This window comes from Cetorhinus maximus, chromosome 23 (assembly GCF_964194155.1).
Source record: "Cetorhinus maximus chromosome 23, sCetMax3.hap1.1, whole genome shotgun sequence".
Lineage (NCBI taxonomy): Eukaryota > Metazoa > Chordata > Chondrichthyes > Lamniformes > Cetorhinidae > Cetorhinus > Cetorhinus maximus.
The window spans coordinates 24806519-24832274 of NC_135901.1; the positions used below are offsets into that span (position 1 = coordinate 24806519).

General features: G+C 45.6%; 6 protein-coding genes across 7 annotated transcripts in view; 3 read left to right on the plus strand and 3 right to left on the minus strand.

The window, feature by feature from the left end:
• Window positions 1-25756, minus strand: part of LOC144697259 (uncharacterized) — a 488548-nt gene that overhangs the window by 380279 nt on the left and 82513 nt on the right. The window lies entirely within an intron of this gene.
• LOC144697208 (uncharacterized) overlaps window positions 1-25756 on the minus strand; it is a 274466-nt gene that overhangs the window by 164207 nt on the left and 84503 nt on the right. The gene's annotated exons all lie outside the window — the stretch shown is intronic.
• Window positions 1-25756, minus strand: part of LOC144697901 (uncharacterized) — a 292792-nt gene that overhangs the window by 72598 nt on the left and 194438 nt on the right. The gene's annotated exons all lie outside the window — the stretch shown is intronic.
• The window catches only part of LOC144697193 (uncharacterized), a 147328-nt gene that overhangs the window by 61427 nt on the left and 60145 nt on the right, over window positions 1-25756 (plus strand). The window lies entirely within an intron of this gene.
• On the plus strand, window positions 2478-6183 carry LOC144698440 (uncharacterized). The gene is made up of 2 exons (XM_078570381.1): window positions 2478-3285; window positions 5165-6183. The coding sequence occupies exons 1-2, from the start codon at window positions 2506-2508 to the stop codon at window positions 5762-5764; spliced, it is 1380 nt and encodes a 459-aa protein (XP_078426507.1). The 5' UTR covers window positions 2478-2505; the 3' UTR covers window positions 5765-6183.
• LOC144697227 (uncharacterized) lies at window positions 14184-19521 on the plus strand. Of its 2 annotated transcripts, XM_078569138.1 has the most exons (4): window positions 14184-14369; window positions 15784-15902; window positions 16444-16543; window positions 18492-19515. In XM_078569138.1, the coding sequence occupies exon 4, from the start codon at window positions 18602-18604 to the stop codon at window positions 19220-19222; it is 621 nt and encodes a 206-aa protein (XP_078425264.1). In that variant the 5' UTR covers window positions 14184-14369; window positions 15784-15902; window positions 16444-16543; window positions 18492-18601; the 3' UTR covers window positions 19223-19515. The 2 variants fall into 2 exon arrangements, with proteins under 2 accessions (XP_078425264.1, XP_078425263.1); XM_078569137.1 differs by lacking the exon at window positions 16444-16543 and having other exon boundaries at window positions 18492-19521.

Here is a 25756-nt window from a genome sequence, read left to right on the forward strand (position 1 = left end):
GAAAGCACTTCAAAAGGAACTAACTTGCATTGGAGATATTAAAATGACTCATTATTCCATCTGTTTAACACAAAATGTATTTATTTGGCTTTTATCCAGAATATTGACACATATAACTGAGAGTTTATTAACTTTAGCAGAAACAGATCCAAATACTGTATTTGCTATTTGACGAGAGATGGAGAAGTATCGGGAAGACCAATGCAACATGAAGATTGATCATGGTAGTTTACATTACTGGAAGTTAGCTTCTTAAAAAGTGACCCCTCCTGCTTTACTTTATTCAACATGTATATGAATATAAAACCAGTTATATGGTTATTAACAACAGCAGCAACAACACCAACTGTAAACTTAGCTCAGCCCTCCGTTCAGTGGATTAGCAGCAGAAATAAGAACAGAATCCAGGGCTTGCAGTCACTTCTGAATTCATTGATAATCTATCATCTCAGCAGGGTAGATAATAGAGTAAATGGCTTCCCACATACGGATCATGTAAAAGGCTTCTCCCAAGTGTGAGTGCGCTGGTGCCTCAGCAGTTCCCTTTTGTATTTAGAGCTCTTGACATGTTCTCTTATCAGTGTGAACAAGCTGAAGTGAAATAAGAGTGCTTGACCGAATGAATCCCCTCCCACACTCGGAGTAGATGAATGGCCTCTCCCCAGTGCGAACAGGTGAAGCAAAGTAGAAGGTCAGGACAGATGGGAGCCAAGGATAAATTTGACAAGACGTCATGGACACAAGACGGCGGGAGTGTTAAACTATGTTTGAGTTTTGGTGAACACCTTGTCAAACACCAGGAAGGAAATGGAAAACCATGAAGGTGAACATGGTGAAAGAGCCAAAAGTAAATCCCGTCAGAGAGAAGACCTTCTCTGTAACCTGTCTTAACTCCTCTGTCGGTTCATTTATTGAAACAAGGGACTCTCCTTGTTCTAATTATGACATTCCTTGTCTGCCCAGTTATCACTTTAAGTCAACCCTTGAAGTGCATTGTTTCATCATGTTCCCAATTTTCACTAACAAATGTTGAAATGTTTGCTCCACACCCACAGGGTTTCATCTGTTTAAAGCCACAAACAGGAAGGTCCAGTTTTCTCCTGGAGTTTGAGACAAATCAATTTTCAAAGTGATGCAGTTTCAGCCAATGAGGAAGATCCGGGCTTAGCCCCGCCCCTCATTCACTCCGATTGGTTGAAGAACCAGCCCCTCGCGTTCTGTCCTTCAGCCCCGCTCCCTTTTTCTATTGGTCCGGAGCTGCTGTCAATCAGGCGAGCACAGTGAGCTGGAGCATGCGCGGTGTCGCTGTTGAGGCTGGACACCAGTGCGCAGGCGCAGTGTCGAAGAGTCTGGAGCATGCGCAATGCGATTGATGGCCTTGCGGGAAGAGGCGCCTGTTTGTCCTGGAGAAGCGGAGTCAGAGCGAGGCGGTGGGTGGGAGGATTTGGAAACACTTTGTGGATCTGCAAACCCTGAGGAATAATTATCAGCTCCTGGTTTGCAGCTGCGGGGCTTCTCCCTCCCGGGAACAGGCCCAGGTTAACGGCCGCCATCCTGGGTCAGCGAGTGGAGGATGGTTCACATCAGAGGATGGGGGAGAGGGGACAATAAATAAGAGGTTACACTTTGGGCCCAAATCAATGAGGAATCTGATCTGTGGGAAGGAAGGAAACCCTGGGAGGTGGGCGGGGAGGATTCAGAAACACCCGCTGGAGGCCCCAAACCCCCAATAAGACTCATTGATTTTATTGTCAGTCTGCAGACAGGAGCTAGAGAACTGAACCCAGGCAGAGGAGAGGGAGGGAGAAAACTGGGAGTGGAGGAAAGAGTTGGTGAGATGGGTTTGGATTTCAGCCCAGGGAGAAGGGAGAGTGTGTGGGATGGGGATTTACAGCTTTGGGGAAACTAGAGGAATAAATGGTCCATAGAAACTAGAATTGTCTGTTCTGAATTTCTATGCTGTGCTGACAGTTAAGAGTTTTGTGAACTGCTTTTGCAGGATATTAGAAGGGGAAGATTTACAGAGGGAAGCTCAAATCAAACTTCACATCAAGATTTAAAACCGTCACTCGATTCATCAGGACCTGAATATCATCGGCAATTGAATGTGGAAGGAGAAATGCTTGTCTGTTCTGTCTGTGTGAAAAGATTTCAAACATCAGTGTGACTGGAAAAACACTGAGGCACACACACACCCGAGTGAGAGTGTTCAGTGCACTGACTGGAAAGAACTTTAGCCAGTTATACAGCCTGAAAAAACGTCACACCATTCACAGAGGGGTGAGACTGCACACGTGTTCTGTGTGTAGACAAGGCTTTAACTGATTATCCAACCTGGAGAATCATAAGGACTCTGGCATCATGGACAAACCATGGAAATGTGAGGATTGTGATAAAGGATTCAATTATCCATCTCAGCTGGAAATCCATCGACGCATTCACACCGGGGAGAAGCCATTCACCTGTTCCGTGTGTGGGAAGGGATTCACTCAGACAACCAAACTCATGTCACACCAGCGAATTCACACTGAAGAGAGGCCATTCACCTGCCCTGTATGTGGGAAGGGATTTACTCAGACATCCTGTCTTATGTTGCACCAGCGAATTCACACTGAGGAGAGGCCGTTCAGCTGCACTCACTGTGAAAAGAGGTTCAGGTCTTCATCTGACCTTAATATACACCAGCGACTTCACACTGGTCAGAAGCCATTCACTTGCTCTGTGTGTGGGAAGGGATTCACTCATTCATCCGGCCTTAGGTCACACCAGCGAGTTCATTCTGAGGAGAAGCCATTCAACTGTACTTCCTGTAGAAAGAGTTTCAGGCATTCATCTGCCCTTGCTGAACACCAGCGAGTTCACACTGGGGAGAGGCCGTTCACCTGCTCTGTGTGTGGGCAGGGATTTACTCAGTCATCCAGTCTGCTGAGACACCAGCGAGTTCATACTGGGGAGAAGCCGTTTAGCTGCACTTCTTGTGGAAAGAGTTTCAGGCAGTCATCCACCCTCATTGCACACCAGCGAGTTCACACTGGGGAGAAACCATTCACCTGCTCTGTATGTGGGAAGGGATTCACTGTATCATCCGCCCTCGAGTCACACCAGCAAATTCACACTGAGGAGAAGCCATTCAGCTGCACGGACTGTGGAAAGAGGTTCAGGTGTTCATCTGCTCTCCTGGCACATCAGAGAGTTCATACTGGAGAGAGACCATTCACCTGCTTCGTGTGTGGGAAGAGATTCACTCGGTCCTTCAACCTAGTGACACATGAGCGAGTTCATAAGTGACTGCAGGGGTTGGATTCTGCTGTTATCACTGCTGTTAATCATGTTCAGGATTGATAGTCTGACAATGTCAAGTTTGTTTCTGCTAATGTTAACAACCCCTATAACTGACTGGAGTTTCATATTCTGGAGATGTCACTGATACTCGGGGCTGCAGTGTCCCTTTTTAAAAACACCATCTGTGATCATTCCCCCTAATTCATGAACTCTGCTGGAAGGTCAGATCCATTCCACAGGACATGCATGACACAAAAATAATCACAATTTACAAAAACAAAGGGGACAGAGGAGATTGCAACAAAAACTTTGTCCACCAAAGTTCCTCCGTCTCATCCACTCCTTTCATGACAACATACCTTGTACTGTACAGTTTGACGGCTCCACTTCTGACAGTTTCAGGATGAAGAATGGAGTGAAACAGGGCTGTGTCTGAGTCCCCAATTTGTTTGGCATTTTCTTCTCCATGTTCCTGACCTGGCCTTCCCTACAGATATGGAAGGAGTTTCCCTGAATACTCGGTCAGACAGCAAACTCCACAATCTGTCCAGACTGAAAGTGAAGACAAAATACAGCCTGTCTCGATCAGAGACCTCCTCTATGCTGATGATGTCATGCTTGTGACTCACACAGAAACTCAGCTACAAAGACTCATGAACTGTCTCTCCCGTGTCTGTAACTTGTTCTCCCTTACTGTAAACATCAAGAAAACTGTGGTTTGGGGACTGGGTGTCCGTCCTTGATCACACTGGAAGTGGCCGGTGAAATCTGTGATTTTGGGTCCACAATGACAAACAATCTGTTTCTTGATGCAGAACTCGATACACGCATCGGGAAAGCAGCTCCACCTTTGGCCGACTCACATCAAGCTGTCTCTCAGCACCAAGATGCTGGTTTGAGAGGCCTGTGTCCTCAGCACCTTGTTGTCTGGCTGTGAAACATGGACGATTTACAGTGATCAGGAAAGGAAGCTCAACAACTTTCACTTTCGCTGTTTGTGGCACGTTCTGGGCATCTCAGGGACAGAATCAGGAATGTGGCAGTCTTCTCAAAGACAAATCTCCCAAGTAGGCTAGCTCTCATCAAGCAGAGGTGACTTCACTGGCTCTGAAGAAGAGTCATACGGACTTGAAACATTAACTCTGTTTCTCTCTCCACAGATGCTGTCAGACCTGCAGGGTTTTTCCAGAATTTTCTGTTTTTACCCCATAAGAGGCTTCTGGCCTCTCTTCCATGGTCTTGTCCATGCCTGGGTGGCTCTGGAGAGGGAGCATGTGGTGTCCACTCATACGGCTGATACTTTACACCACTGGTGGGTACCTCAAGGTACAGAGTGTCTCAGAGACACTGGAAACAACATTCTGGTTTAGTTAGGAAGGTTCTCTTCACTCTTGTTGGAGCTTTGATGCTGATTTTGGGCTCTTTTCATTTAATTGGACAACGTGCTTGAGAGAAGAAAGTATGTTCTATAGAAACTAGAATTGTCTGATCTGAATTTCTATCCTGGACTGACGGTGATAACTTTTGTCAACTGTATTTACAGGATATTAGAAGGAGTTGATTTGAAGATGGGAAACTCAAACCAAACATCTCATCACAATCTGACAGAGTCACTCGATTCATCAGGACCTGAATATCATCAGTCTTTGAATGTCGAAGGAGAAATGTTTGTTCTGATTGTGGGGAAAGATTTCAAGCATCAGTGTGGCTGGAAAAGCACCGAGCCACACACACCCGAGTGAGAGCGCTACAGTGCACTGACTGTGGATAGAGCTTTAACCACTTACACAGCCTGAAATAACGTCACAACATTCACAGCGGGGAGAGACTGTACATGTGTTCTGTCTGCGGATGTGGCTTCAACTGATCGTCCAACCTGGAGAGATACAAGGACACTGAGACCATAAAGAAACCGTGGAAATGTGGGGAGTGTGGGAAGGGATTCACTTGCCCATCCCAGCTGGAAGCTCATCGATGCACTCACACTGGGGAGAGACCGTACACCTGCTCTGTGTGTGGGAAGGGATTCACTCTGATGTCCAGCCTTCAGTTACACCAGCGACTTCACACTGACGAGAGGCCTTTTAAATGCTCTGACTGTGGGAAAGGCTTTAAAATCTCACCGGATCTAATTAAACACCAGCTTGTTCACACTGACGAGAGACCATTCAGTTGTTCTCAATGTGAGAAGAGATTCAGACAGTCGTCTCATCTCATTCAACACCAGCGAGTTCACACCGGGGAGAGGCCGTACACCTGCTCCGTGTGTGGGAAGGGATTCACTTCATCATCCAAGCTGGTGACACATCAGCGGGTTCACACAGGGGAGAAGATATTCACCTGCTCTGTGTGTGGGAAGGGGTTTTCTCAGTCATCTAATCTGCTGACACACCAGCAAGTTCACACTGGGGAGAGGCCGTTCACCTGCTCTGTGTATGGGAAGAGATTTGCTCGATCATCTCACTTGCTGACACACCAGTGAGTTCACAAGTGACTGCAGAGATTGGATTCTGCTGTTAATCACATCCTTTGTTTCTGTTGCTGTTAGTAATGCTTATATCTGGGCTGGAGTTTACTATTCTGGATATCTGTCAAATAAATGAGTTTAGATGAAAGCAGACAGCGCTGTTGTAAGAACCTAAGAGAAGGGAAGAGAAGCGCGAAAGGAGCGTCTCCAGCTGCAGCTTCTGGAAGCCTGGGTTTTGGAGCTGGAGCGGCAGCTGGGGACACTGGAGCATCCGCAAGGTGGAAAGTATCATGGATAGCACATATAGAGAGGTGGTCACACCGTAGGCTAAGAGTCCACAGACAGCAAGGGAATGGGTGACCACCAGGCAGAGCAAGAGGACTAGGCACGCAGTGCAGGAATCTCCTGTGGCCATTGCCTTGCAAAACACTTTGGATACTGTTGAGGGGAATGGCCTCTCAGGGGAAAGCAGCAACAGCGAAATTCGTTGCACCGTGGTTGGCTCTGCTGCACTGGTGAAGAGTAAAAAGTGTGGGAATGCAATAATTAATTCAATTGGAAGGGGAATAAATCGGCATTTCTGTGGCCACAAACGAGACTTCAGGATGGGATGTTGCCTCCCTGGTGCTAGGGTCAAGGATGTCTCAGAGTGGCTAGAGGATATTCTGAAGGGGGAGGGTGAACAGCCAGTGGTCGTGGTACACATTGATACAAACGGCATGGGCAAAAAAAGGGATGAAGTCCCGAAAGCAGAATATAGGGAGTTAGGAAGTAAGTTGAAAAGTAGGATCTCAAAGGTAGTGATTTCAGGATGACTACCAGTGCCACGTGCTAGTCAGAGTAGAAATAGCAGGATATGTCGGATGAATACGTGGCCGAAGAGATGGTGTGAAGGGGAGGGTTTCAGATTCCTGGGTCATTGGGGCCAGTTCTGGGGCAGGTGGGACCAGTACAAACTGGACGGGTTACACCTGGGCAGGACCGGGACTGATGTCCTAGGAGGAACATTTGCTAGAGTGGTTGGGGAGGGTTTAAACTAAAATGGCAGGGGAATGGGAACTTATGCAAGAAGTCAGAGGAAGGGGAATCAAGGACAAGAACAAAAGACAGAAAGGGGAATAAGAAAAGTGATAGGCAGAGAAATCAAGGGCAAGAATCAAACAGGCCCTCAGTGAAAAATAGTGGGAACGGGACAAGCAATGTTAAAAAGACGAGCCTTAAGGCTTTATGCCTTAACGCGAGGAGCATTCATAATAAAGTGGATGAATTAACCGCGCAAATAGATGTAAACAGGTATGATATAGCCGGGATTACGGAGACATTGCTGCAGGTTGACCAGGGATGGGAACTGAACATCCAGGGGTATTCAGTATTTCGGAAGAACAGACAAAAAGGAAAGGGCAGAGTTGCATTGCTGGTTAAAGAGGAAATTAGCGCAATGGTAAGGAAAGATATGAGCTCCGACGATGTGGAATCTGTATGGATAGAGCTGAGAAACACTAAGGGGCAAAAAACGTTAGTGGAGGTTGTATATAGACCCCCAAACTGTAGTGGCGATGTTGGGAATGGCATTAAATGGGAAATTAGAGACGCATGCAATAAAGGAACATCTGTAATTATGGGTGACTTTAACATGCATATAGATTGGGCAAATCAAATCAGTAACGATACCATAGAGGAGGAATTCCTGGAGTGTGTATGGGATGTTTTTCTGGATCAATACGTTGAAGAACCAGCTAGAGAACAGGCCGTCCTAGACTGGGTATTATGTAATGAGAAAGGAATAATTGGCAATCTTGTTGTGCAAGGCCCCTTGGGGATGAGTGACCATAATATGAATTAATTCTTCATCAAGATGGAGACTGACATAGTTGATTCTGAGACTAGGGCCCTGAATCTTAATAAAGGAAACTATGATGGTATGAGGCATGAGTTGGCTATGATGGATTTGGAAACATTACTTCAAGGGATGAGGGTTGATAGGCAATGGCAAACATTCAAAGAGTGCATGGGTGAACTGCAGCAATTGTTTATTCCTGTCTGATGCAAAAGTAAAATAGGAACGGTGGCCAAACCATGGCTTACAAGGAAAATTAGAGATAGTATGAGATCCAAGGAAGAGGCATACAAATTGGTCAGAAAACGTAACAGGCCTGAGGATTGGGAGCAGTTTGGAATTCAGCAAAAGAGGACCTAGCGATTGATTAAGAAGGGGAATATAGGGTACGAGAGTAAGCTTGCCGGGAACATAAAAACTGACTGTAAAAGTTTCTGTAGGTATGTGAAGAGAAAAAGATTGGTGAAGACAAATGTAGGGCCCTTACAGTCAGAAACAGGAGAATTTATAATGGGGAACAAAGAAATGGCTGACCAACTAAATACATTCTTTGGTTCCATCTTCACAAAGGAGGACACATATAACATACCAGAAATGTTGGGGAACACAGGGTTTAGTGAGAGGGGGGAACTGAAAGAAATCAGTATTAGTAGGGAAATAGTGTTGGGGAAATTGATGGGATTGAAGGCCGATAAATCCCCAGGGCCTGATAATCTACATCCCAGAGTACTAAAGGAAGTGGCCCTGGAAATAGTGAAAGCATTGGTGGTCAACTTCCGAGATTCAATAGACTCTGGAACATTTCCTACAGATTGGAGGGTAGCTAATGTAACTCCACTACTTAAAAAGGGAGGTAGAGAGAAAACAGGGAATTGTAGACCAGTCAGCCTGACATCAGTACTTGGGAAAATTCTAGAGTCCATTATAGAAGATTTAATAGCTGAGCACTTGGAAAACAGTAGCAGAATTGGACAGAGTCAGCATGGATTTATGAAAAGGAAATCATGCTTGACAAACCTATTGGAATTTTTCGAGGATGTAACGAGTAGAGTTGATGAGGGGGAGCAAATGGATGTGGTTTATTTGGACTTTCATAAGGCTTTCGACAAAGTCCCACATAGATTAGCGTGTAAAATTAAAGCGCATGAGATTGGGGGTAGTGCATTGAGATGGATAGAAAACTGGTTGGCAGACAGGAAACAAAGAGTAGGAATAAACGGGTCTTTTTCCGAATGGCAGGCAGTGACTAGTGGGGTACCGCAGGGATTGGTGCTGGGACCCCAGTTATTCACAATATATATTAATGATTTAGTTGAGGGAACTAAATGTAATGTCTCCAAATTCGCAGATGACACAAAGCTGGGTGGGAGGGTGAGCTGTGAGGAGGATGCAGAGATGCTTCAGTGTGATTTGGACAAGCTGAGTGAGTGGGCAAATGCATGGCAGATGCAGCATAATGTGGATAAATGTGAGGTTATCCAATTTGGTTGCAAAAACAGGAAGGCAGATGATTATCTGAATGGCTATAAATTGAGAGAGGGGTATGCGCAACGAGGCCTGGGTGTTCTTGTACACCAGTCACTGAAGGTAAGCATGTAGGTGCAGCAGGCAGTAAAGAAGGCAAATGGTTTGTTGGCCTTCATAGCCAGAGGATTCGAGTACAGGAACAGGGATGTCTTCCTACAATTGTACAGGGCCTTGGTGAGACCACACCTGGAATATTGTGTGCTGTTTTGGTCACCTTATCTGAGGAAGGATGTACTTGCTATGGAGGGAGCGCAGCGAAGGTTTACCCGACTGATTCCTGGGATGGCGGGACTGACATATGAGGAGAGATTGAGCCAGTTAGGATTATATTCGTTGGAGTTCAGAAGAATGAGGGGCGATCTCATGGAAACCTGTAAAATTCTAACAGGACTAGATAGAGTAGATGCAGGAAGGATGTTCCCGATGGTGGGAGAGTCCAGAACCAGGGGTCACAGTCTGAGGATATGGGCTAGACCATTTAGGACTGAGATGAGGAGAAATTTCTTCACCCAGAGAGTGGTGAGCCTGTGGAATTTGTTACCACAGAAAGTAGTTGAGGCCAAAACATTGTATGTTTTCAAGAAGGAGTCAGATATAGTTCTGGGGGTGAAAGGGATCAAAGGATGAGGGGAGAAAGTGGGAGCAGGCTATTGAGCTGGATGATCAGCCATGATCATAATGAATGGCGGAGCAGGCTCGAAGGGCCCAATGGCCTACTCCTGCTCCTAGTTTCTTTGTTTCTATAATGGCTAGGAGCGGGATTAGACTGAATGACCTGTCACGCCTGCTCCGCCATTCAAAATGATCATGGCTGATTTCAGCCTCAATTCCACTTTCCTGCCTGTTCCCCATGATCCTCGATTCCCTGAGAGACCAAAATTCTGTCTTAGTCTAAATCTCAGTCTTCAACATCTTCAACGATGGAAACTGAAAATGAAACTTTACAGGACTGAAGGAGGCCATATGGCCCATCCTGTCTGTGCCAGCCCAATCTCACTATCCAGTTTTTCGTCTGTAACCTTGTAGGTTACAGAACGTCAAGTTCCTGACTTTATTGATTGGCGCTATGGTCAATCTCCACCTCATTCCCACAAAATAATCACAACCTGAATTGTGAATCACAATGGTGGGGCTTTTACCCAGCATTCCCCGAGGTAGAGAATGTCCCCTATCCACACCATAGGAGACCAGTGCACAGGCTTAGTGCCCCCCAGTGTTTGGAGCATGCGCATTGTCAGTCATTACCACGGAGAGCCACTTGTTTGACGCTTCTGCAACCGGTAGCAGGAGCGATGGAGCCGGCAGCTGGACGGGGAGGATTTGGAAACACTATGGATCCGGAAACCCTGAGGAAAAATTGTCTGCTCCTGGTTGGCAGCTGCGGGGCTTCTCCCTCCCAGGAACAGGCCCAGGTTAACGGCCGCCATCCTGGGTCAGCGAGTGGAGGATGGTTCACATCAGAGGATGGGGGAGGGGGAACAATAAATAAAAGGTTACACTTTGGGCTCAAATCAATGAAGACTCTGATCTCTCTTTGGGAAACTATGAACAAATGGCTCCTTGTAAATTAAGCTCAGGGTTACATTGGGCAGGAAGAGAAGCAGAAACCAAAACGGGACAAGAGACTGAGTTTAAATTAGTTAGGGAGAGAAAGAAGGAAGTAGGAAGGAAACCCTGCGAGGTTTGGATAAGCCACTTTCACGATTGCACATTAAATCTCCACACAGTAAGTTCTGGACACAAGGTTAACATCTGATATTCTGTATGATCGGTCGGGGTGATTCAGATTAATAGATAATTGGTTTATGGAAAAGTCATCATGGTGGCAGGTACTGAATTGTGATGATGATACAAATAAAACAAGTAATCATCATTCATGACATAGTTATAGACAATATTAAAATAAAGTGAAAATATTAATCAGTTAAAGGGTTGCACAATTATGATCATTTCAGCATAAAGTCATTACAATATGTTACAAAATGCAGGACTCCTTAACTTATAGAATAGAAATGAAAGGTCTACTGCACTCTGTATTTTCTATTAAAGTCCTTCGATCATATGTTGTCAGCTTGAGTTCATTAAACTCTCAATCATTTACATCCTATTTATGAGTTTTATGCAGTGGACGATCGGGCTGTCTTGTAGTGTATTTGTCCCGTAGCTTATTTGCAGATGTTATCTTTTCTCCTGAACTCCATTTTACATTTACTTCCATGTGGTTGGGCAGTGCCTTTGAGAGGTGGGATTCTGGAGTTTTCTGCTGTCCCAGCTGCTGAGACACCAGCTAGTTCGCATTGATGAGAGGCTGTTTAACTGCTCTGATTGTGAGAAGAGCTTTAAAAGACGAGAGGACCTGGTCAAGCACCAGTTTGTTCACACTGAGAGACAGTTCAGTTGTTCTCACTGTGGGAAAGTGTTTAGACAATCACTGAACCTCATCAAACACCAACAAGTTCACACTGGGGAGAGGGCACTCACCTGCACCGTGTGTGGAAAGGTATTCACTCGACTATCTCACCTCAGCTCACACCAACTTGTTCACACTGATAACAGACCTTTCCAATGTTCAGAATGTGAGAAGAGCTTGAAAACTGCAGGTGATCTGCTGAGACACTAGTGAGTTCACACTGAGGAGAGGCCGTTTACCTGCTCCATCTGCCAGAAGGGATTTATTTGTTTGACCAATCTCAAGCTGCACCAGCGTGTTCACTCTGATAGGAAACCTTTCCAATGTTCTGACTGTGAGAAGAGCTTTAGAACTACAAGGGATCTACTGATGCACCCGTGCATTCACACAGGGGAGAGGCCATTCACCTGCTCCATATGTGGGAAGGGATTCACCCGTTCATCCCACCTACTGACACACCAGCAGGTTCACACTGGAGAGAGGTTGTTCACCTGCTCTGTATGTGGGAAGGGATTCACTCGTCTAGCTCACCTCAATTCACATCAACTTGTTCACACTGATTACAGACTTTTCAAATGTTCAAAATGTGAGAAGACTTTTAAAACCACAGGTGTTCTGCTGAGACACCAGCGAGTTCACACTGTGGCGAGGCCGTTCACCTGCTCCGTGTGTTGGAAGGGATTCACTCATTCATTCCACTTAATGAGACACTAGTGAGTTCACAATTGAACAAAGGGGTTGGATTTTGCTGTTATCATTGCTGTTAATCACATACAGGACAACCACGTTCATTCTGACAGTTGGGCGGATACTAATAACCATGTAACTGGGCTGAAGTTTGATTCATTTGTCAGATCTCAAGATATTCATGTTGTTTGAAACACAGAGTGTCGTGTCCTTAATTTCTCTAAGGTAAGGGGAGAATAATTGATGTCCTGTTACTGACTGCTGCTTTTTTGGGTCTTTTTCCTTTCTAACTCAAGATTACTTCAGTTCTCATACCTTCGGTTACTCTCATGGACAATTCCCAGCTCCCCATACCTTCCAGAATGTCTCTCCTGGCCTTGGGATCCTGCGAAGGTATCTGTAACACTCCCGGGATCAATAAACACAAAATCCAGCCTGTTAATCACTCTCAACTACTGGATTTAGTGTGTGTCTCCCACAGCAAAGGTCAAATAAATCAGTTTTATGTTAAACGCACAGTGTGTTTATTATTTAAAATATCTGTAACACAAGTTAGTTCCTTTTGAAGTGCTCTCCCTCTCCCCTGTCTCCTCCATCCCCACCTCTATAAGATTAAGGTTTGGGAGTCATGGATTAAACAAAAAAAGTGTTCAAGGACCTCAGTGATTTTAAAGTTGTTTATTAATTATTAAGTAGTTTATTCACAAGAACCAGATTAAATATGATCATAAACTAAATGGATATAAAATTACACCTGACCCGTGACAGGTGAGAGTGGTTTTGACAGCAGTCTCTTGTTCGATGTTTGCAGCTGCTTTCTCTTTTGTTCTGTCTTCTCGAGCTGACTGAGGGGTTAGGAAGTTAGGAATGTTTCTGCCGATGAGGACTGCCCCCTTTCCCTCTGAGCATCCGTTAAAATACTTTATTTCTAGGGGCTGGCAGTTTACCCCATGTCAATCACTTGTTCGATTCCCCATCTGGTCAGTGACCAGAGGCGAGGTAGCCATGGTGTCACCCCCTCCGCTCCACCCTTGTCCATCACTTTGCTTCAAGATCATCTTGCAGCTTATCTTATGCTTGGTATACCACCTGTTAACTCCTGCCAGACACTTGTCTAGATTCTTCTTGGCTGTTATCTCTGTTTGTCCCTGGCTCTGGCTGCTAAGAACTGTTTATTCAAAGTGAGAGAGAGAAACAGCAGAGACAAAGTAACAACCTTGTGTCAGACAGTCTTATGCAATACCTGCTGATTCTATAATAATGCTGTAATATTCTTAAAGATACATCTCTTACAGCACTCCTCTTTGAGAAGGAAATATACTCACTGTTTCTGACTAACCTAATTATTTCTACACTGGAGCTTGTTTCCCTAATTTCTTGATTACATACCAAAGATAACATACTAAAGTTACTGGAATTATCAGAATCATCGTGACAAAATATTCATCTGAATCACCCTAATTCAACTATACAGAATAACAGACGTTAACCTTGTGTCCGGAACTTTCTGTGTAGAGATTTAACGAGCAATTGTGAAGGTGGTTTCTCCAAACCTCCCAGGGTTTCCTTCCTTCCTTCTCTCCCTCTCTAAGTTGAAGCCAGTCCCTTGTCCCGTTTTAGTTTCTGATTCTCTTCCTGCCCAATGTAACCCTGAGCTCATGTTTTACAAGGACCAAATATTTTGATAGCTTCCCAAACAGATCAGAGCCCTCCTGAAACAAAAACAAAAATTGCTGGAAAAACTCCCAGCATCTGTGGAGAGAGAGACAGAATTAACGTTTCAAGTCCGTATGACTGTTCTTCAGAGTCTTTCCACAGATGCTGTCAGGCCTGCTGGGTTTTTCCAGCAATTTTTGTTTTTGTTTCAGATTTCCAGCATCCGCAGTATTTTGCTTTTTATCAGAGTCCTGCTCATTGATTTGATCCCAAAGTGTAACCTCTTAAATTAATTCATCTCAGTTGGGTAGCAGAAAATAACCTATTGCCTGTTTGGAGTATCAATGGCGCTGCTGTTACCCAGCAATCGTCGAGAATATGAATATGCACTATTCACTCGACAGACCCCAGTGCGCAGGCGCAGTGCTGCGCTGTATCTGGAGCGTGCGCAGTGTCACTTTGCTCAGAGGCCTGCGAGTGCGGAAGACGCTTTTATTCAGAGGGTGAGAGTCGGTGGGGGGGAGGGAGGAATGGAGCCGGGAGTGATGGGGAGGCCTCATGTAAACACTAGGTGTAGGCCGAAATCCTGGATTAGAACTTCCATGTCCCGCGTTTGCAGCTCCGGCGCTTTTCCCCGGAACAGACCCCAGTTAACAGCCGCCATCTTGGGGCAAGGAGAGGCGGGGCGCATGCGCAGTGGGTCTCACTGATTCGGAGCCGGGACATTGGCCCATGACGTCACTGAGGAACCTCCTCTGGTTTGGGGGGAGCTGTGAACATGAGAATCAGGAGCAGGAGTTGGCCATTCGGCCCCTCAAGCCTGCCCCACCATTCAATAAGATCATGGCTGATCAGCATCAAGCCTCAACTCCTCTTTGGTGCCAACTCCTCATAGCCCTCAACTCCCAAGTGTGGGCAACTTTGGGCACAATGTCAGATTTTACTGGTTTGGAGACTGGGTCTTGCCTGGTGTTTTCTCACAGTGTATGCATTTGCTTAAAATATCTTTCAAAACTTAGGGGAAAACGTCTTAATAACTGTTTGATGAGCATCTCTGCTCCTGGCTGCTGGCAACCCTGCCACTCGTAATGACTTAACGGAGTCAGACAGTACAACTGTGCATGCACAGTATTGGTAGCAAACACAGCCGGCGAAGGGCAGGAGGACGCATGCATGGCCGCCATCTTTAGAAGCGATGAGCAGCAGAGGGCATGCGCGTTCATCACTGTCCTTTGCAGCAGGAGGAGAGAATGTTGTGTCTTCTGTCAATCCAAGATGTCCACCAATACTTATCTGCACATGCGCACTGCCCCAGAAATCTAATGACTTCACTGCTGAAGCCTGCAGCCTGGAAACTGGAGTGGGAGGTGGGAGAAGGGAGAAGAATGAGGAGAGGCAATATAGTCTAACACTCACAGCAATCTACAATCCATGCACATTACTGTGACAGCGAGACAAAGTTTCCAACATGGCTGCAGTAAAAGATCCCACAAGGAAAATATTTTACTCTCCCATCTGTATATTCTCCCCCTCAAAACCCCTGTAAAAGGAGTTTCCAAAATCCATCAGTGTCAGTCCAGGATAGAAATGCACAATATTCTCTCCTCCTGTTGACAGGGAAAACAGCAAAAATGCCCTGCCGCACATTGCCCCATATAAAGATGGCAGTCGCTAACCTGGGTCTGCCATCAGCATACAACTGTGAATGTATCACACTGGTAGAAAACACAGCCAGGGGAGAGTGTTGTGAATTCTTATCCTGGACTGACAGTGATGGATGTTGGAAACTCTTTTTCCTTGGGGTCTGAAGGGGAGGAATTGCCAACAACAAGTCAAATTAAGAGAACCAAAAGAATTGTCTCCTCTGAACCTCGAACCTCGACTGACACTTATGACTTTTGTGATCGCCTTTTACAGGGTGTTAGAAGATTTGAAGACTGCCAGGTTGTTCTCTGACTCCAGTGCTTCTGATATCTTTCCAGCTTCAGGCTGCAGCAGGAGATGTTAAATTTGAAAATAGTGAAATTGTTTCAGAGGTGAGTGTTATTGAGCATTTTTGACAATTTAGAGTTTTTAGTGCTGAGCTCTGGTTCCATGGCTCAGGGGCTGGTGTGGCTCCTTTACTGTGGATCTCAATCCATGTCCATCCATTACTCTGTTTCACCTCTGCCCTCCCTGATCACCTCTCTGTCATTGTCTAACTTCCTCTGTCTCTTCTAATGGGTGTGTTTTAACCATGTTTGATACCTTGCTGTTATTTCCACCAGCTGTGTCTAAATGAGGTTTCCACTGCTGCCCACTCCTCCAGCTATTCACTACTGATTTACCAGCTTTATTTCCCCGCAGTCAGGAATTGTTTTCTCCTTCACGAGAGATCATTTCTCTTCCACTTCTAAACTTATTGACCATCAAATTCTGGTCCATTTTTATTCCCTGTAATTCATTTTGCACACTCTGAAACATTAACTCTGTTGCTCTTTCTACAGTTACTGCCTGACCTGCTGAGTATTTCGAGCATTTGCTCTTTTTATTTTAGATTCCCAGCGGCTGCATTATTTTCCTTTTGTTTTATTGCAGACGTTTCTCACAGAACTGAATCTAAAAACAGAGATGGACCAATTAAGAACTGATTGTTAGGTTGGGTGTTGGTTGCAGAGTTTGGCCCCTGGCCTCCATGGTAGGTGCTTATTCACATAATCATTGTGTGATTACAATACAGGAGGCCATTCAGCCTGTCATGCCTGTGCTGGCTTCCTGCAAGAGCAAATCGGCTAGTCGCATTCCCCTGCCCTTTCTGCGTAGCCCAACTTTTACCTTCAGGTACTTATCCAATTCCCTTTTGAAAGCCTTTGTTACATCAGTTTAAGCTGGAGTGGAGATGGAGGAGAATCTGCTGGGTTTAACCCTGAGTTCTTCGGAACCCAGAAATTTCCAGTGTGAAATTGTTGAGGGAGGTGGTTTTCAGGGAGATCAGGTTGTTAAATGGACACTGTCCGTACAATGTAAAAGAATATTGTTTTTGGAATAAATATTTCTATAGATGCTTTTAATTTATTTTACATATACATATTTTGAAAATTTATTTTTGGGGTTTTGGTATCACTAACAAGACCAGCAGCAGATATTACTCATCCCCAGTTAACTGTGGAGAAGATGATGTTTGACCTTCTTGAACCGCTGCAGTCCGTGTGGTGAAGGTGCTCCCACAATGCTGTTAGGCAAGGAGTTACAGGATTTTCCCAGTGATGATGAAGGAACAGTGATATATGTCCAAATCAACGGCAATAATGTGTATTTATATAGTGCCTTTCATGTAATAGACCTTTCCAGGGTGTTTCACAGGTGTGTTATAAAGCAACATTTGACACTGAGCCACATAAGGACATATTAGGGCAGGTGACCAAAAGCTTGGTCAAAGAGGTAGGTTTTAAGGAGTATTTTAAAGGAGGAAAGTGAGATGGAGAGTCAGAGAGGTTTAAGGGGGAAACTGCAGAGCTTGGGGCCTTGGCAACTGAAAGAACAGCCACCAATGGTGGAGCGAATCAAATCAGAAATGCTCAAGGGGCAGGAATTAGATGAGCGCAGAGATCTCAAAGGGTTGTGGAGCTGCAGGAGAGTACAGAGATAAGGATGATCATAGCCATCAAGGGATTTGAAAACAAAGATGAGAATTTTAAAGTTTGGTGCTTAAATGAGAACCTTTGTAGGCAGCAAGCACAGGGTAATGGATGAAGAAGACTTGATGCAAGGAAACACGTCGGCAACAGAGTTTTGGATGAGCTCAAGATTACAGGGAGGTTGAATATGGGAGGCCGGTCGCGAGTGTGTTGGGATAGTTAAGTCTAGAGGTAACAAAGGAATGGATGAGGGTTTTAGACTTGGGTGGAGTCGGGCGATGTCACTGAGGTGCAGATAGGCAGTCTTGGTGACGATGCAGATATGTGGTTGGAAGCTCATCATGAGTTCAAATATGACACCAAAGTTTTGAACAGTCTGGTTCAGCCTCAGACAGTTGCCAGGGAGAGGGATGGAGTCGGCGGCCATGGAGTGGAGTTTGTAGCGGGGACTGAAGACAATGGCTTCAGTCTTTCCAATATTTAAATGGAGCAAATTTCTGCTTTTCCAGTACTGGCTGCCAGACAAGTCAGAACGGTGTGTGAATTGGAGGGGAACTTGGAGTTGGAGGTGATGCAGACCGGGTGGCAGGTTACCTTACCTGAAAGACGTTAGTGAACGACTTAGGTTTACAACAATCCACATACACCTGCTCCCTTGGCCCTTCTGGGTTGAGGGTTTGGGAAGTTCTGTCGAAGTTCTGGTTGAGTTGTGGATACATAAAATCACTCTCCCTTATCCCCCTCACTCTCCCATCTCTCTCTCTTGTCTCTCCCCCCATAGAGGCCAGAACCTTGTGTAGGCCCAGACTGGGAGGCCTGTTCCCTTCCCTGAAAGACATTAGTGAACCAGTTGGGTTTTTATGACAATCCAGCAGTTTTCATGGTCACTTTTCCCTAGTCCTGGCCCCACAAATTACCAGATTCATTCAGCTCAATTTCACAACCTGCCTTTGTGTTTTTGTTGATTTTCTTTCACTTCCTTTTTTCTGTTTTACATCAATTTCACAGGGTATTAGAAGAGGAGGATTTGCAGTTGGGAAACTCAAACTAAACATCATGTCAGGATCTGAAAGTCTCCCAGTTTATCGCAATCTGAATATCATCATCAGATATTGAACATGGAAGGAAAAAGCATCATTCACAGCGGAGAAAAACCGTACACATGTTCTGTCTGTGGGCAAAGCTTCAACTTTTCATCCAACCTGCAGAGACACAAAGACATCCGCACCACGGAGAAATCATGGAAATGTGAGGACTGTGCAAAGCGATTCAATTGTCCTGTTAAGCTGGAATCTCATTTGCACTTTCACACCGGAGAGAGGCCGTTCACCTGCTCTGAGTGTGGGAAGGGATTTACTCGTTCATCCCACCTGCTTCGGCACCAGTGTGTTCACACTGGGGAGAGGCCGTTCACCTGTCCCGAGTGTGGGATGGGATTCAGTAATTCATCCAACCTGCTGACGCACCAGCGCGTTCACACTGGGGAGAGGCCGTTCACCTGCTCAGCATGTGGAAAGGGATTCACTCAGTCATTCAGCTTGCTGAGGCATCAGCGAGTTCACACTGGGGAGAGGCCGTTCACCTGCCCCGTGTGTGGGAAGGGATTCATTAGTTCAACCAACCTGCAGAGACACCAGAAGGTTCACACTGGGGAGAGACCTTTTAAATGCCCAGACTGCAGGAAATGCTATAAAAGCTCCCGGGAACTCATGTCCCATCAACAGATTCACGCTGAATAGATACCATTCAGGTGCTCGCCATGCGGGACTGAGTTCAGGAAATCATCTTAACTCGCTGAACGCCAGTGAATCCACACTGGGGAGAGGCCATTCACCTGCAGAGAGTGTAAGGAGGGCTTCATTAATTGAACCAATCTGCTCAGATACAAGCAAGTTTATGAGTGATTGGATTTTGCTGTAAATCACATCCAAGATTGAATTATGTTCTTTGGGGTCTGTTTCTGCTGATGTTAATAAACTCCACCATAGTTATAGCGGTTAATATTCTGGATAGAAGCCAAATAAATCAGCTTTGTCTTAAACAAAGTGTGTTGAGTCTTTTTAGTGTCTCTGAAACAAGTTAGTTCCTTTTGAAGTGCTCTCCTGCTCCCCTGTCTCCTCCTCCCTCACCTCCAAAAACACGTGTGAGGAGCTCATGGAGCTTCTTTGTCACTAAGATTGAGACAATCCGATCAGCTGCCTCTGCTGCTTTCCGGCCTTCCACTAGCCCACCGGGACAAACTGCCTTTAAAGTTACCCCCCCTGGCCTGATCCAAGAACGTCCCTCTTTCTCTAGGCTCCCTCCCATCTCCCCTCATACCCTCTCAGGGCTCATCTTGCCCATGAGACCCACCTCCTGCTCCATCGACCCTATTCCCATGTAAATTGATCTTGTTAACAGTTCTCTCTCTTCAGTTGTTTTCCCGCTTTCCTTTAAATCTGCCGCCATCGCCACCTCCTCAAAACACAGACCCTTGTCTCCACTGTCCTTGCAAACTAAAGCCCCATTTCCAAACTGCCGTTCCTCTCCAAAGTCGGAGATCATTTTATCAACTCCCAATTATCTGTCCATCATTCCCGGAAGTCCGTATTTGAATCCCTTCCAGCAGATTTCAGCCTCTGCCACAATACGGAAACAGCTCTTCTCAAAGTCACAAATGACATCCCCTGTGACTGTGACAAAGGTTAAGTAACCCTCCTTGTTCTTCTGGACCTGTCTGCAGCCTCGACATGGTTGACCACACAATCCTCCTGCACTTCTCCACTATCACCCAGCTGGTGGGACTACTCTCGCCTGGTTCCTTGTAATCTATCTAATCACAGCCAGAGGATCACCTTCAATGGCTTCTCTACCTGTTCCCACACAATTACCTCTGGTATGCACACTAAGGTCCCTCTGACCTTCAGTACTTTCCATGGTCCTGCCATTCACAGTGTAATCTCTTGCCTTGTTAGCCCTCCCCAAGTGCATTAATTCACACTTTTCCGGGTTGAATTCCATTTGTCACTGCTCTGCCCACCTGACCAGTCCATTGATATCCTCGTTTGTGAAGCTAAAAACAAATGTGGTGCTATTTAAAATCAAACTACATGACGTGGGAGAAAATAAAGGGAAGACCTAGAGTAAACTCCCTTCCCCCACCTGCCAGCCCAGCACGCAGGCGCAGAAAGCGCTGCTGACCTGAGCTGTCTGGAGCGATCACTTTTTGGACCAAGCAGTCGCCGTAGTCAGTGGGGGGAGGGGGGAGGGGGGAATTCGCCGAGCGGTTTCTCGCTCTGGCCGGAGCCGTCAGCCGGTTGCCTGGAAACCTTGGCTCGAGGAGTCGGGAGAGCGGGAACAATAGGTGGGGGCGGGGCTCCCGTGTCCGCGCGCTGGCCTGCAGACTGGAACCCGAGGACGTCACCGCGGATCAGAGTGATTCCTATTGGCTGATTCAAGGATTCCATTGTGGACGTCACAATGCGGACGGTGAACAATGAGCTTCAGACTAAAACTTCCTCCTCTGGGCAACATCTGTGAGGAAATCAATGCTTCCCCCTTTCCATTTCTTGTCTCATTCTGGGGATAAATTGGTGACTTGCAGGAACTGAAGGGAAATGAAGTGATTCCAGGGAGGGATTCCAGACTCTGAGAAGGTAAGCCGAGGTCTCGCTCTCTCTCTCTTAAAGACATTGACATCCTTTGCTCCTTCAACTTGACACATTTATTTGTCTGGCTAAATTAGGCCTCCTTCCTAATTGTTTACAATTAAAGGAATGGTTTCCCCAAGAGATGGCCAATATTTAAGGGGACATTAAATTAATATAGGACAGAGATATGTTTAATATTGTCATGAGGTGCATTTTAAATATATAATTTATGGTTCTGTAAGAAAGTTCTTTTTTCATCTCATTATGTAATACTGTTGCTATGTTATATATTTCTCGTACTGAAAGAGTCCAGTTGTCAATTTGAGTCCATGCTGACTCACTGTGGAACAATCCACTCAGCCCGATTCGTCCTCTACATTCTTGTATCCTTGCATGGTCATTTCTTTCAAGTGCCCATCCAATTTCATTTTAAAACCATTGATCTTCCACCACTCTTGTAGGCATCAGTTCCAGTTTATGACCACTTGTTGTCGAAATAATGTCCTTTCTTAATCACCCCTTCGCACCATATCTCTCATTAAGAGATACAGTACTATATATCACACATTTTTAGTCCACTTATATGTACATACTAGCAGCCTCCATAAACATTTTTGGTCTCTGATTCCAGGACATGCAGCACTGACCATGGTCTGTCGATCAGCATGAATCGCTCCTTCAGGATAATTAGGAGGTTCAAAGTTATGTGCGGCAAAGTATCTTGGCTATGAACTTGAGGTGATGTAACCTACGGGGATACAGACCAGGTGTTGGAAGGTGGTGTTAGATTGGATTGTTCTTTCTTGGATGGTGCAGACATGATGGACCGAATGTCCTTCTCTGCTATAAATATATTATGTACCTATGAGATGGCAGGTGGGACCCCAGTTTAACCTCTCATTCGAAATACAGAACCTCCGAAAGTGCAGCATTCTCTCAGTACTGACATTGATTTAGAGAGGTGGAAAGGTTTAAGGAGGGAATCCCCGAGTTCAATCTCAGAGAAGTTTGAGGTAATTGATTTGGGGAAGGCTAACAAGGCAAGGGAATACAGAAAAAATGGTAGAATAGTGAGAAATGTAGAGGAACAGAAGGACCCTGGAGTGTTTGCCTACAGATTCCTGAAGGTAACAGCACAGGTAGATAAGGTGGTTAAAAAAGCACGTGGAATATTTTTCTTTAATAGCCGAGGCCTGCGTATCTCTAGCACTTTCTGCTTGTATTTAAATCTAAATCCTTACGCTTGAAGTTAACAAACTGATTGGCTAAGGGGGCGTCACAATAAAATACAGTAACTACCCACATATACTTTCTGTCAGTGTGGGGTCAGTGCGCCTCCCACCCCCACATTTCATCCAGGTCTGAGGAGTTTGGAGACTGGGATCCGGATGAGTAATGGCGACCCCCAGCTTCCATAATCCCCCGCGCTGGTGAAACCGCTCTATCCGCCGCGCGGTGGGCGACCCGGGACTGCGCATGTCCAAGGGAGAGGGAAGTTGCGCATGTGCGAGGGAGAGCCGCACACCTACCCCCCCCCCCCCCCCCCCCCACCATTGCCAGCTTGCTGAGATGTTGACCAATGGGAAGACTTGGAGGACCGGAAGTACTCGGGTGCTCTAGCCAATCAGAGCGCAGACTTTGTGTCTCCAGCGCAGAGACGAAACTTCCTCCTGTATCCAACATCTGTGCGTAAAACCATTTCTTTTCTCCCCCTTTCCATTTCTTTTCTCATTCTGAGTTTAAATTGTTGATTTGCAGGAACTGAAGGGAAAGGAAGTGAATCCAGGGAGGGTGCAGACTCTGGAAAGGTTGGCCCAGGTCTCTCTCTCTCTTAAAGACATTGACATCCTTTGCTCCCTCAGCTCGACACATTTATTTGTCTGGCTAAAAGGATGGCCTCTTTCTTAATGTTCATAACTAAGGGGATGGCTTCCCCAGGAGATGGCTGACATTTAAGGGACAGTAAATTATACTGGAAGAATTATGTCGTGTTGTTATATGATACATTTTAGAGATATTATTTATGGTTCTTTAATCATGTACGTTTATTATTATTTATATTCTTGTAATATATTAGGTGGTAGCATTTTATATTTCCAATCATAGATTCATTTTGGCATTCAGCGACTTGAGTCCATGCCAACTCTCCAAGATTAGCCTGGAGTCTGCAGGAATTGAAGACCATCCTCCAGTTCACTCTTGCGTGCAACCCTGGAGAAAATTAATAAAGATTGTATTTTTTTGTAATTTTCTTAGAACATTTCACTTTGCCAGATATAAAAATATTGAAAATGTGTGTGGGGATGGAGGTGGGTGTTGGGCGGCTGGGGAGGGTGTGGAAGGCTGCTTGGCTGACAGTTGAGCATCATCCAAGTGGATATTGAGTCTTTTTGCTTTCCAATTGCTGGAGGAAGGCAGTGCGCCACAAGGTTGGCTGTGTTGGTTGATTAACGGCTGGAACGTGGAGGTAAATCATGTGGTGAAACCTCCAGGAATACATTTCATCACATTGAAGCTTGGTCCTCACTCACTCTCCATAAAGCAACCCAGGCAGTCCCATTCACATTGTAGATTCTCATAGTCTTGCAAGTTTATTTCCTTCAAATGCCTACTAATTTCATCCTCAAATCATTGTTAATATCTGCTTCTACCAGCATCGTAGGCAGCAAGTTCCAAGTAAATCTAAGAGTACTGTATCTGTAACTCAGCATCAGAGTACTGTATCTCTAGCTCAGCATCAGAGTACTGTATCTCTAGCTCAGCATCAGAGTACTGTATCTCTAGCTCAGCATCAGAGTACTGTATCTCTAGCTCAGCATCAGAGTATTGTATCTGTAACTCAGCATCAGAGTACTGTATCTGTAACTCAGCATCAGAGTACTGTATCTGTAACTCAGCATCAGAGTACTGTATCTGTAACTCAGCATCAGAGTACTGTATCTGTAACTCAGCATCAGAGTACTGTATCTGTAACTCAGCATCAGAGTACTGTGTCTCTAACTCAGCAGAGTATTGTCTCTCTAAATCAGCTTTAGGGTACTGTATCTCTAACTCAACATCAGAGTATTGTATCTCTAGCTCAGTAATAGAGTACGGTATCTCTAACTCAGTAGTAGAGCACTGTATCACTCAGCAATAGAGTACTGTATCTCCAGCTCCATAGTAGAATACAGTATCTCAATATCAGTATTAGAGTACTGAATATTACACACATTTTTAGTCCTGTGATAGATTTTCATGCCTCTGTGTCCAGAACAGGAAGCGGTGAGTGTGGAACTGTCAATTAGCATGATTTGCCACATTCAGGAGAATTGAGAGGGTATGCATTAGGTAATGCAGAGTTAGAAAGGAGGGAGAGTGTGTGGGATGGAGATTTACACATTTTGGAACATAGGAAGGAAGAATGTTCCTTAGAAATTAGAATTGTCTGTTCTGAATTTTTATCCTAGACTGATGACATGCCTGAACTCCTTTTACAGGATATTAGAAGCGGAGGATTTGCAAACAGAAATCTCAATACAAAAGTCACGTCAAGATCTGACAGTCACTCAATTCACGGGAACTGAATATCATCAGCCTTTGAATCTAGAAGGAGAAATGTTGGTCTGTTCTGTCAGCTTCAAAAAGTTTTAAACATCTGTGGGACTGGAAAAGCAGCGAGACACACACCCAAGTGAGAATTTTCCAGTGTACGACTGTAGAATAACCTGAAGAAACACAAGGACACCTGCACCATGGAGAAACCGTGGAAATGTGGGGATTGTGGGAAAGGATTCCGTTCCCCGTCTGTGCTGGAAATTCATCGCCGCAGTCACACTGGGGAGAGGCCGTTCACCTGCTCCGAGTGTGGGAAGGGATTCACACGATTATCCACACTGCTGACACACCAGCGAGTTCACACTGGGGAGAGGCCATTCACCTGCTCTGAGTGCAGAAAGGGATTCACTCAGTCATCCCACCTACTGATACACCAGCGAGTTCACACCGGGGAGAGGCCGTTCACCTGCTCCTTGTGTGAGAAAGGTTTCGGTGATTCATCTACCCTGCAGACACACCAGCGAGTTCACACTGGGGAGAGACCGTTCACTTGCTCCGTGTGTGGGAAAGGATTTGCTCAGTCATCCAACCTGTATTCACATCAGCGAGTTCACACTGCGGAGAGACCATTCACCTGCTCTGTGTGTGGGAAGAGGTTCCCTCACTCATCCAACCTGCTGAGACACCAGCAGGTTCACAGTGGGGAGGGGGCCTTCACCTGTTCTCAGTGTGGGAAGGGATTCAGTGATTCATCCAACCTATTTTCACACCAGCGGGTTCACACTGGGGAGAGGCCGTTCATGTGCTTTGTGTGTGGGAAGGGATTTACTCAGTCATCCAGCCTGCAGACACACCAGCGAATTCACACTGGGGAGAGACCATTCACCTGCTCTGTATGCGGGAAGGGATTCAGTGATTCATCCAACCTGTTTTCACACCAGCGAGTTCACACTGGGGAGAGGCCGTTCCCCTGCTCTCAGTGTGGGAAGGGATTCACTCGGTTATCCAACCTGGTGACACACCAGCGAGTTCACAGTGGGGAGAAGCCATTCATCTGCTCCGAGTGTGGGAAGGGATTCACACAGTCACAACACCTGCTGAGACACC

What these genes read in the sequence shown, in the direction of transcription:
- LOC144698440 (XM_078570381.1), top strand. Translation starts at nt 2,506, where the DNA reads ATGTCACACCAGCGAATTCACACTGAAGAGAGGCCATTCACCTGCCCT. An exon ending in CACATGAGCGAGTTCATAAG is followed by an intron (nt 3,286 to 5,164) that starts TGACTGCAGGGG and finishes TCCAACCTGGAG; the next exon opens with AGATACAAGGACACTGAGAC.
- LOC144697227 (XM_078569137.1), top strand. Translation starts at nt 18,602, where the DNA reads ATGGAAGGAAAAAGCATCATTCACAGCGGAGAAAAACCGTACACATGT.